Consider the following 12,116-nt stretch of genomic DNA (forward strand, 5'->3'; position numbering starts at 1 on the left):
AGGTGTACAAACTGAGAGAGGACGGTATTATGAGCTTGTTTTTCCTCAAATGCAAAAGCTGCGTATGTCACATCTGTTGACTCCGCCAGGCTCGGACATGAATCAAGAGAGTAACGCTTCACTGATGAATGACTTGTTGATTACGTACCGCCCACTGTTTCTCCTGCCATCCCAATCTCTTGTACGCACCGTCTGAGTAACCCTATTTCTATCGCTCGCTCTTTTATTGCTGTCTCACTTTCTTTTTCTTTATGATATATGGCAGGACAAGTCATCCCCACCTTCCTCACCCCTGAATCAAATGCCATGGCTCGACCAGCTGCTCTGTCCAAGGACTGGAGAAGATTACTTATGGAGTATGGTGTCACTCACCAATGTCTTTTATCTCTCCACAATAAATAATGGTGGTCGTCAGACACGTGTGAAGGGTAATGCCGTACGTGAAAAAAAAAAAAAATCTAGTGGCATGTGATTGCAAAACAGTACAGTGACATTAACATTCAGTCTCAGTCTGCTCTACAAACCTCAACAAACTTTTCAGCAGCGGATCACAAAATAATGGCAATCATGTGTCACAGTGGTGAACGTCGTCTGATACGAATACTAGTATCACAACCTTATCAGATATCACGTCGACACCGACTTTCCATAATGCGCCAACAGCATAGCAGACATACAGCCCTCATGGTCACATGACGGTGGTGCTGCACATTATTGCCTATGTTTACTGTAAGTATTTATGTGATATTTCGGTTGTAGAGCCTGTATCGGACTTTACAAGCTCTACAATCTTATCTTACACTACCGTTCAAAAGTTTGGGGTCACCTATACAATTTTTTTGTGTTTTCCATTAAAAGTCAGACTTTTATTCATCAAAAGAGTTGCAAAATGAATAGAAACTATAGTCAAGACAAGATAATTAATAATAATAGAACACTGGAGAGATGGTTGCTGGAAATGGGGCCTCTATAAACCTATGTACATATTCCATTAAAAACCAGACGTTTGCAGCTAGAATAGTCGTATAGAGTGTATTTCTGATTCATTTAATGTTATATTTATTGAAAAAAAGTGCTTTTCCTTAAAAAATAAGGACGTTTGACACAATGTGACCCCAAACTTTTGAATGCTAATAGTGTATATCTGATCCAGTGAGTCTTGTCTTTAGGTGGCCCAGTGGCACAACCACACCCTTTCTGTAGGTGGCAGACATTTTAGATCTGCAAAATAGCATTTGGTGCTCTGAGTCTAAAGGTGATGCCCTATGGGAAAAACTGACAGTGCACATGTCTGCTGTGGATGCTGACCTGCTCCCTGAATCCCACAGCAGGACAGCCGTTGTCCACTGAGGTTTTCTGTGGTAACAACAGCTCAGTCATTTTTGTGTGGATGTATATGAGACCCCTGGAATGCATAAGATGTCTGATGACAGCCCTGTCAGAGCCTCAGTATTGGAGAGTGGGGTCAAAGAACAACATGTCCTTATATAGGTATGCGTCTGAGATGCCGCACGTGTGATTAAACACAGGACAACATAGTTCAAGCCAGATAGACCTGCCAGTTTACTGCACATTAAATGTAATTTAACGGTTTCATTTCATGCTTTCACTCCATTATGCCAACATAACAAAGAGTTGCAAAACTACAAAAAAAGTCACATTGGCTGTAAACAATTTGACCTCATCAGGTCAACTCCATATGTGCGTCTATAATCACATATATGTGAGAGAGCGGTAAAGGATATGGGTCGGTCTGTGACTGTTGTGGTACATGACGCAAATACCAAAGGTCTTGTGCCGAGGTAAAGCAAGATGGCCAGATCAGAGAAATAAACAACATAGACGTGTTCAATTACACCCTCATACTCTCTCTTTATCTGTCACTCTCTCTCTCTCTCGCTCTTCAGATCTCTTTTCTGGCCTCGACTTCAATTACATTATCCCCCCCCCCGATTCCATCTGTCTGCATCTTAAGTCGACTTTCATTCTCTCAGCTCGCTCGTTGTTTTATGGGAAGATGGTGGCGAATTTTGTGTGTGCATGTGTGTGTGTGTGTGTGTGTGTGTGTGTGTGTGTGTGTGTGTGTGTGTGTGTGTGTGTGTGTGTGTGTGTGTGTGTGTGTAAAACAGCAGCCTTGGGGAGAGTGGCAGGCCTGATCTTTCATTTGTGGGAATTTGAGCCTGGGCACCTGTCTCTGCACTATTAGACTCCCAACTCTTACACCCCCCTCCCTTCAATAAACGTATTTATAGATAAGGCCCCCCCCCAGAACACACGCACGCATGCACGCAAACACACACACACACACACACACACACACACACACACACACACACACACACACACACACACACACACACACACACACACACACACACACACACACACACTCTATCATCTACTGTATAAATCACAACTCAAGACATGGGAGCAATGGTTTTCCATTCATTCTGGGCCTAAATCTCACTCAAGTTTCCCAGACTCCGAAGCTTAAACCATCTCAACACCATGAACACTGTTAGGCCATTAACAGCCAACAGGTGCTCCAAAACATTAACAAGAGTATTTACTGTACTCTCACTTCACCTTCATGACTTGGGGAGGATTATTATGGTATGAAGCATGTAACCAGGCTGGATAGAAGTCTGATTTAATAGACTTTTCTAAAAGAAAACAAAAAGGACTTTTACCCAAAACTTGACAAGAAAGAAGGCGCCGTGTTGCCCTTTTTCGAACAGCTCCTTCAAGCCGCCTTTCTTCTCGGGAAACTTGTCGTAGATCTGCCTGATGTCGACTGACTCCAGATAAGGGTCACTGTATGTGGGGTTGGACTGGCCAATGTGCACAAACAGGTGCTTGTTGAACTGGAGAGACAAAAGTGAATATCACCAAATGAGCGGTGCCAAAAATGTCATATGTCCAGTTTGTTGAACTACTAACGAATGCCAAGTACAGTTTGCACTCAAGGACATCTGTCACACTGTGCCTGCTGTTCAACAGCACCATATTTACTGTAATATCCCATCACCTGTCTTGAGGGTTCCACTCTTTTTCCCCCCCTTCTGACACCACTCATAATCATGTGACGTCCTGTCATGTGGCTATATCTAGGTGTTAGAGTTTAGCATGTGATTTTGAAGTGCTGTAAGACCCTGCTTTAAAAATCCACATAAGACTAGAGAGCCAAATAAAAACTAGGAATGTCTATTTGCTTGAATTTGTTTTATGCTGCTGGTTCGTGACTTGTTCTCTCTATACAAGATCAAGTTTTAAAACTTTGAATGCTGACTCTCTCTGAGCTCAATGTAACTACTGCAGAGTCTTCATCTGTTTAATATTAAGCAGTTCTGTACACCTAAAGATTTTACCCTGACAGCATATCCAGAAGCAAGCCTGAAAGACAACATATGTATGATTTTATTATATTTTAACTATTCATAGAAACCAAAATATATGTAAAAAAAAAAAAAATTGAGTTCAGTCATTTAATTCAAATTATTTCTCAATCTGTTTTAATCCCACAAGTAGACACAACAAGGAACAAAACACTGCAATACTTCTTTAAGTATGGATAAGTTATTCCCAGAGTTGTCCACTCACAGTCTCTGTGTCCTGAGGCTGCTCCAGGAAGGCAGAGAACTCCAGCATTCGTAGCTTAGAGCTAGCAATACTTCTGCCCTGCCAAGGAGGGGCACCGGGGGACATGGACAGCCCTGCTGTGCTTTCATAACCTGTGAGCAAAAGGGCAGCCAGTTGTGTAAATGTGTGGCTTGAACATAACAATGTTAAAAAAAAAAAAAAAATTGAGAATGCAACGATATCGCAGCTATTTCTCTTGAGATTTGTGGGAGCTCTTCATCACGAGCTGGGTTGTCTCATCACTTTTCATGGCATGACAGTCTTCTGTCAACACAGCTGGGGGGGGGGGAGCACCCACCTGTTATGGGGGCCAGTCCGGACGCTTGCATGGTGTAACTCTGCTGGGAGAAGGGCTTAATGCTGGGGAGAGGGGACAGACGAGAGGGAGAGGCATGTTATGCACTGTCTCGCCCTCATGACCCCACCTCACAGACTAATTGGACTGCCTGACCTCTAAAGATGCAGTGAGCAGAGAGGTATGCTGAATGTCAGACAGCTGAAGACTTTTCTTTAGAATTACACTGATGTGTTTGATTTGCTCTGAGATTAATTTACGGTCTCCTGAAAATGCTCTAATGATTATTAAGATGGTTGAATCAAAAGTGACCGGAGGAGACTGCAGACACGTCAGAAAAGAAAGAATGCCAACTCACTCTTCATGACCTCCTGGTTGTCCCGGAAGTGCCCCGTGCCAAAACTGGGGGAGGGAAAGTGCAATTATATTACTAATTCTCACTAATTAAGAGTGCTATTGTTTTTGCTTATTTCAAAATAAACGTACAAAGTATAAAAGCGTCACTTAAAACCACACAATCAGGCTTAAAGGTTGCACAAAGCATACAATTGCGTTCTACTGTATTTTGACACATAAAGAATAAATTCTTTCAAATGTTTTTTATTGTGATTCAGGCATGCAGAAGTGATACATGATGCAAAAGGCACTGGAAATGAAGCCTCATTTCAAGTAATACAAAATCCAAAAGGCACAGGAAAATCGTATGCAAGTGGTCACCACACTCACTTAAATAACAAAAACACCATATTCTAAAAACAAGAAAAAAAATATATGAATAAATTACATGCTATAAACATCTAATAGAATTTTTAGCTTTTTTCCAGCTGACATAGGGTGAAAGGTGGGCTACACCCTGGACAGGTCGCCAGTCCATCACAGGGCCAAACATACTGAACAACCATTCACTCTCACATTGACACGTGGGCTATTTAGAGTGTCCAATTAGCGTCTCTATGTTTTTGGACAGTGGGAGGAAACTGGAGTAGGCCTGGACGATAAACCGATAATTTACCGATACCAACATTTACTGACGTCATTTTGTCCATGACGGTATATTCCGTTTTTTTTTGTTTTTTTTTAATTAAAATAAAATAAAGGTAGTTTTTAGGTAGGCAGGCTACCTGTATGTTCACAGCATGTGTAGTCACGTGTAGCCATGCCCTCCAGTCTGTTACAAGAAGGGAAAGACACAGGCGTTTAGCCAGCCGGGGTTCCTGGGTCTAGACACTCTACTTTTAAGCAGGATGCCCTAAAGACGTCCCATTTTTTCTTCCTATTTCCCCCGGTAGCTTCGCTGAATGTGATCAAAATTAGCCGCAGGGTTTTTTTCTAAACCGGGGAACAAGGGCACTGTGCCCCCATGTAATACGTCATTATTACGGTTACATTGTTCTTGCCAATAAAGGTGTTATATTTAAGAATGCACCGAAATACTTTTAGCACCGAAACAAAACCACTAAAATGATGTTGTGACGACACACACAGTGTGTTAATTCGATGGATACAAAAATATCAAGGTGAGTCCAAATGCGATCAATATATCGTGATACTGATTTGAGGCCATATCGCCCAGACCTAAACTGGATTACCCAGAGAACACCCACACCCACGCACACAACGAGAACATCTCTATGCAGAAAAAGACCCTTGTTCTGACTGTGTCATGTACCTGGGTCTTTTTGCCGCGTGGCAACAGCGGAGGGTCATATTACAAGTGTAAAAATAATTGCAGCATCATCATCTGCTGCAGACTGAATACAACGAGGAACAAAAGTCCAATGATTTAACTTACCAACACCCATGGAAACAAAAGTCATGCATCAGTATAGAGGGTGATTGAAAAATGTATGTGATATTGAATCCACTGACTTTAGGATGAACTCAAAAGTTTTTGTTTGTTTGGTTTTTGTTTATAAATGTGGCTCTGAATATTATGGTGGACGATACGGATTCTGTTAGGGACTCACCCCACCAGTAGTGGGATAAGCTGGCCTAGACAGGCCCTGAAGAGCCATCTTGCTCTGGAAAGCTGTGGGCGAGATGATCTGAGCCGAGGACATGGTGGCCATACTCTGCAGGGCCTTGTCTTTTGCAGCCTGGTCCTGCAGAGAGGGACAGAGACCAAGAGTGAGACAAACAGACCATTACGCAAATGGGGAGCACTCGTTGGATTCCATTTAAGTCAGCTCTCTGATTCAACAGCAACGCAAGCAGAGCCCTAAAAGGGAAATGAAGGGATGAGGCCAGCTTGCATCACCCTGAATCCTTGCCAGACAGCGAGCTGGAGAGAAGGTGATATTACAGTCAAGGGCCTTTGGGTCAAGAGTTAAGTTTATTGCTTTGGCAGGGGCAAGCTGGTGATGACAACTAGCTTCTGTTGGAGGGCATATTGGAAGACGGGGCATTCAACAGAGTGATATGTTAATATGCTAATCATGGTGGTATCGAAAGTGCAAAACACTAATGCCACTGAAAAGAGTTGAAAACAGACGAGCGCAAGAAAATGTCCGCTCATGTGCTGCACTTGTAAAGGGATACCCCTCTTGTTTTTGAATCCACTCCTTCAGCAGGTTCCAAACCACAGAGGACTACAAGCACTTGCCGCCTGGCTCTAATGGGCAAGGCCACACGGCGCATTCTTCTTCCCAGAACTGGCTAACACAAGGGCATAGCTGAAATATAGGGGTGTGCATGTGGCAGGGATCTCAGTTACACCAAAGATGTATTTAAAAAGGTCCGTGACAGGGGCAAACCCCATGACCAATGGCGAGCTCTGCCAGTTGAACCCTCATGGCTACTGTCCAAGGTAAGGGGGGGAGAGTCCTGTTGTCTGCTGTGGCCGAAGGTATGTGGGCGAGAAATGTAAACTGAGAAAGTACTGGGGAGACGGGGATGTGTAAGCTCTCAGAATACCACACAGGAAAACTTTTATTGCAGTACTTAATGTAATACCTAAGAGGAATAATGCAGGGATTAATTTGTTTCCTGACAATTGTGCTCAGTTCATCTTGTTTCATGATTGTGCACAGTAAGCCTCAGGCTCCTGGAGAAATGTTCACATTTTATCATTATGTGTGTGCATGCCATTTAAGGCCAGCATCAATTAGAGAGTGCAATTAAAATAGCCCATGGTTTGTGCCTTTGTGTAAATGGAATGTGAATGCATGACAGTTGCAGCAGCCATGGATGTTGAAAAACCTTTAACAAAATGTGAAGCATAGTAATGGAGGGCAATAATGTTTTCTACTTTTTTCCATCCACTACTGCTCCACTCGATTAAAGTCGTGATAATAACCTTTGATTATGATCTAAACCCCTGTATGACCCAATCTCAAAGACATAAAAAATTAAACATGCTCACGGCACTTTTTTCCAGTTTCTCAGGTAACACGTGCACCAAAACCAGCATGACAATATCTGTGGGGGAAGAGGAATGAATGAATAGAAAATGGAAGGTAACTCACGTAGCGTACCTTCAGCTTCACCTGGATCTCTCGGGCCTTCCGTCGGGCTAGAACCTGGATGTGACTAGAAACCTGACAGACATGACATGTAGAGAAGAGATAACACAGCAGAGTAAATTACTCCAAGTACTGACATGTTGCCTACTTAAGTGGGTGCCATGATGAGGTTAACCTGGCACCTGTTCCCAGTGACTGTGCACTGGGTTTGAGTGAGATATCTCAAATGTATGCACATACATTTTAAAAAGAGAAAAACAAAAGAAGCTGTGATTTGTGTTGTTGTATGAATTAACTGCAACAATAAATACATTTTATCAGTATACTGAAATCTTAGGGAAAATAATCTATACATTAAATGTAGGTCAACATTTTGGTTTCTTTGAGAAAATGATATTTTGCCACACCACGGACACATTTAAGAAAATAAGTGACAAAAAGCACTAACATTAATTGAAATTATGGAATTTTTGAAACTGCACTGTATCACATGAGTCATTTAATTCTCTGCTGTTGGACCAGCAGGTGTCCCTCTATTTCTCCAATCTGTCCCACCATCCAGGTCATATCTGTGCCTGTGACCCCCTTTCTCTTTTATAATTCCCACTCTGACTGAGATCAGATCACTTAGCAGGGAGCCTTCTTCTACACATCCATCACTGCCCGTACACCAGACCGTCTCAGATACCGTAGTGGGGATAGAATTCCAAATCCCCTTGCGCGCCCTATCTCAGTCTCCCATTCAGATCACCATATTCCCCCGGCTTCTTTCACCTTCTAACAAGCACCAGACCCATGAAGAAATAACACCGACATTTGATCCTATAGCATCTGTGCATTGGGCTCTAGCCCTAAATCAATCATCATCCCCAGTCCTCCGAGCAGAGGGTAGAGGGAACTCGGGTGACAACATAGGGTGCAGTGGCATCACTCAGCAGGACATGATGAGTTCAAAAATAGGGGCTGAGTCAGACACCACTTGGAGAGAACTCACCTGCTTCCTGGTTCTCGTCTTCCCCGTACGAAGTTTGATATACCGTGCGATCAACTCATTTCGTCCTGTAAGGGTGCAGAAAACAGCATTTTAGTCTGGTAAAAATGGCATTTTCTTGAGCTCTGTGCCAGAATATCTCCTCCTTCAAGCTCTAATCTATTAGACATTAACCATAACTTAATTTCTCCTTCAGATTTTACTGATGGGCCCAACAGTATACTGCTAAAAATGGAAATATACACTACTATGAGCAGAATAAAAGGGGGTAAGACCTTTTTTTTATTATTATTTACTCACATATTACATATTTATGTTTGTAAACAAACATTTCTTAAACCCAGAGTAGTATTTTATTTGCGTTTGGTCACAGTGTGAAACTATGATGAACTAGATGTTGGGGGAGTTGAAATGAAGGTTTTTCTACAACTGGAGGAATTAAAATATTTGCAAGGCCCGGCCAATCCAGCCAACGTGAGACAGAGGAGTGAGGAAATGAATATGCTCTGGATGTATATCTGTGCGCACATTAATATAAATAGTTGTGCGTTAAGGTCAATGGTGTCACTGTATAATTAGCTTAATTAGCTGTGTCTGTGTGTACTGTGTGCACATATACGGAGTGTGTCATCGCTGAAAACTGTAAAAGTATCAGTATATCACTAAGCATAAACTTCTGGGACATCTTACGTCAGGTTTAGGCTGACACTTTACACTGAGCTCGTAGCAGTGTGTGTGTGTGTGTGTCTGTGTGTGAATGTGTGTCCGTATGCTGCCACTACTGACAGACAGGTCACATTGGCAGAGCAGGTGGAGGCTGCGGCCATCCGATCCACCGACCGGACTCAGGACAGACACGACACAGGCCAGTGACCAAAGGGGGCCCAGTCTGGTGAGGCTGCCAGGCAGCTGGTGTGTATGTCAATGTTTATGGAATATGCCTTTACGCCCACAGTAAATCTTGGGCTTGTTCCCTCCCGACCACGCTCTCCAGTTACAGAGGAGGGCATCGGTCATGTGGCGTCTTTCGACCCCCCCCCCCCCCCAAAAACTAAACCTCAGGTTTAAAGGCTAAAATGGATAACACGAATAAGGATGAGCACATATACAGTATTTAAAAGTGTGTGAATGTAGATTTAAGAAAACAAACTATGTAGCTTGGGAAGTTTATACCACTCAATATCAGATAAACTACATATTGTTATGGAAATCACTTGGGCAGACTGAAATTAGTATGCAATGTATTGATTAAATAATTCAATATTGATCACATATAAAATACCAAAAACTGGTCAAATCTGTAATTATCCATCTTTGAATATTGCTTGTACAAAAAAATTTATTTAAATAAATGTTATTATGCTCTGGGAAGTTCTTTTGGATATGAAATAGAAATATATTTTTTTAATATGATGTTCAAAAGCTTGAGAATAACTCATTCATTCATTTAAAGGTCCAGTGATTAACATTTAGAAGGCATTTAGTGGCAGAAATTGAATATACAACAAAGTTTGTATAAGTTAAAAAAATGTATTTGTCTGTTTTTTTTCTAGCCTTGGACTCAACCCTTTATATGTACTATAAGTGAGGACCATGCCGCCATCTTGTGCCACATGTTTCTACAGCAGCCCAAACATACAAATTAGCCAGAGCGTGCCTTTTGCTTTTGGTAGCGGAATCTTACTATGCAAACAAAGAAGACTGACATCCTTTCTGGTATGCAAAAGCTGTCATAGTTGTCCGACACGCTTGGGAAACGGAAAAATTAACTAAGGGGCGTCAGGCTGGACGTTGAAAAATAAATGAATCATTAATGGCAGCCATATATTTGTGATCAGTAAATCTACAACGAGGTACTATGAAAGGGGAGGGCAGACATCGAGATCAGTTACAGGATAAATCACACACGCGCGCACAGCCACACACACACACACACACACAGTCATACAAGAGTTTGCTCTGACTTTGCACCACCTCTTAAACGCGGTCATTTTTCCCCTGGCACCACGTCTCCATGCGAATTAACACACAGATTAGTCACAACACACAACTGCTACAAACTCGTCAGATTTTCCCTCACATACTGACACTCTGGTCAGACCTCACAATGCTACACAAACCGGCCGATCGAGTGACCCCCAAATGGTGAGAATCGGGAACCTGAACCGGCCAGCAGACATTTTGTCAGCCAATAAAAGTGATCGGATTTTGCGCGGAATGCAAAACACTGCTTCTTCGCAGGTGCTCATGTGAATTGAATGTCCTGGTCCTGCTCAGTTTACAAAGATATTGGATGCTGGTTTGAAACCGTTTGCGTTTGGTCGCCAATTTCTCACAGGAAGTTTTTAAGATCTTTAGTCGTGGGTATACAGTGTGAAAACCCCTCAGCCAGAAGACTGTCTCTGTAAAGGGCAGACAATGACCTTTTAAGAACTTTAAGGCATTTTCATCTTTCCAAGTGAAGGTTTTCTAAAGAAATAAGCATAATCATTCCCACTGGAGGACAAGATGCACATGATGTAAACAGACCAAACGTTTAGTCTGATTGTTTAAACCGTTCATATTTTGAGTTATGTATGAAATTAAATACAAGCAAAAAAGAAACTATGTGCACTATAACCTAATGTTGCCTTCTTTGGTCTTCACAGTCAAAGACAAGTAGCAAAGGTTTTTGCAAAAGGTGGAAACGATATCTCATGGAATTGCAACTAGCCATTAAGGCTGTCATCTAATTTAGGTGCACAGGTCAAAATGGGAACTCACTTAATAATTGGTTCGAGTGTTAAACATTTTCAACACAGTGACATTATCAGTAAATAAGTGAATTGATGAGTGTTGGCTTGGAAAACGGAGGACTAATGTAGTGGATATTTGTCCTTTAAAGCTTACACACACACACACTTATGTCTGTCTTTGCAAAGAACTCCTCACTTAAATGCTGTTTGTTCCAGTTTTTACACACAGATACAAGACATAAACTTGCTCACACTCACACACATTGAGACATTCATTCCATCTCTTATTTTCTTTCAGGGATGTTACTCCTCAACCACTTACTGTTTATCAGGCGCTGCACTCGCCGGGCCGATTGTTTGAGCCCCCTGAATACATGCTTCTTTAATTCCTCGGGGATTAAGAAAGTGCTCTTCCCATTCAGACTCTTAAAAATGAGCAGAGCTTTGTCAAAATCCTTACAGTGTACTTGACCTCAAATGAACATTTAACTTGTCTGTATGTCGGTCCTCACATTACAGCGGCAAGTTCTTCCAGTTCCCAGCAACTCATCTCCTAAAAACTTTACTAAGTGTACAGTAGGATGTAAATGGTGCCTGCAGAAGCACATACACATAGATGTGTGAGCATGTCTTCACATAAAACCTTCTTGTGAATTTAGGGAAGCAGATCCTATTTTCATTGTGGCAACCAGACACTATGCAAGACTCTGCTGTGTCAAAACCCCAAGCACATATATTTATGGGGAATAATGGTTTAAACGGATTCTGCCACCAACAGTGCAAACGACACACCATTTTATTGATGGTATCCACAGTGAAAATTGGCCAAGTCATGTATTGCAAGCATTAAACAGCTTCTTTAATGGGCTGTCAAATAAGGTTTGCTCCGTGTTCTTGCATCGGATATCAGATGCCCTACCGCTCCTAGAGTGAGGGTTTGGGGACGGGCCCATCAAAAATACCCTCCAACACACCCATCAGATCAGAGGGAGCTC

General features: G+C 42.1%; 1 protein-coding gene across 3 annotated transcripts in view; it reads right to left on the bottom strand.

Moving 5' to 3' along the window:
• tead4 (TEA domain transcription factor 4) overlaps positions 1-12,116 on the bottom strand; it is a 31,501-nt gene that overhangs the window by 5,814 nt on the left and 13,571 nt on the right. For 2 of the 3 annotated variants that reach the window (XM_083893451.1, XM_083893449.1), the window contains exons 2-8: positions 8,390-8,454; positions 7,399-7,470; positions 5,902-6,036; positions 4,293-4,336; positions 3,938-3,999; positions 3,601-3,731; positions 2,691-2,864 (exon numbers count right to left, since the gene is read on the bottom strand). In XM_083893451.1, coding sequence (XP_083749577.1) covers positions 2,691-2,864; positions 3,601-3,731; positions 3,938-3,999; positions 4,293-4,336; positions 5,902-6,003 — 513 coding nt within the window. In that variant the 5' untranslated portion in view covers positions 6,004-6,036; positions 7,399-7,470; positions 8,390-8,454. The remainder of the gene's footprint in view (positions 1-2,690; positions 2,865-3,600; positions 3,732-3,937; positions 4,000-4,292; positions 4,337-5,901; positions 6,037-7,398; positions 7,471-8,389; positions 8,455-12,116) is intronic. The other variant, XM_083893450.1, reaches the window with a different exon arrangement.

The sequence above is a fragment of the Microchirus variegatus genome, assembly GCF_963457635.1.
Source record: "Microchirus variegatus genome assembly, chromosome: 8".
Lineage (NCBI taxonomy): Eukaryota > Metazoa > Chordata > Actinopteri > Pleuronectiformes > Soleidae > Microchirus > Microchirus variegatus.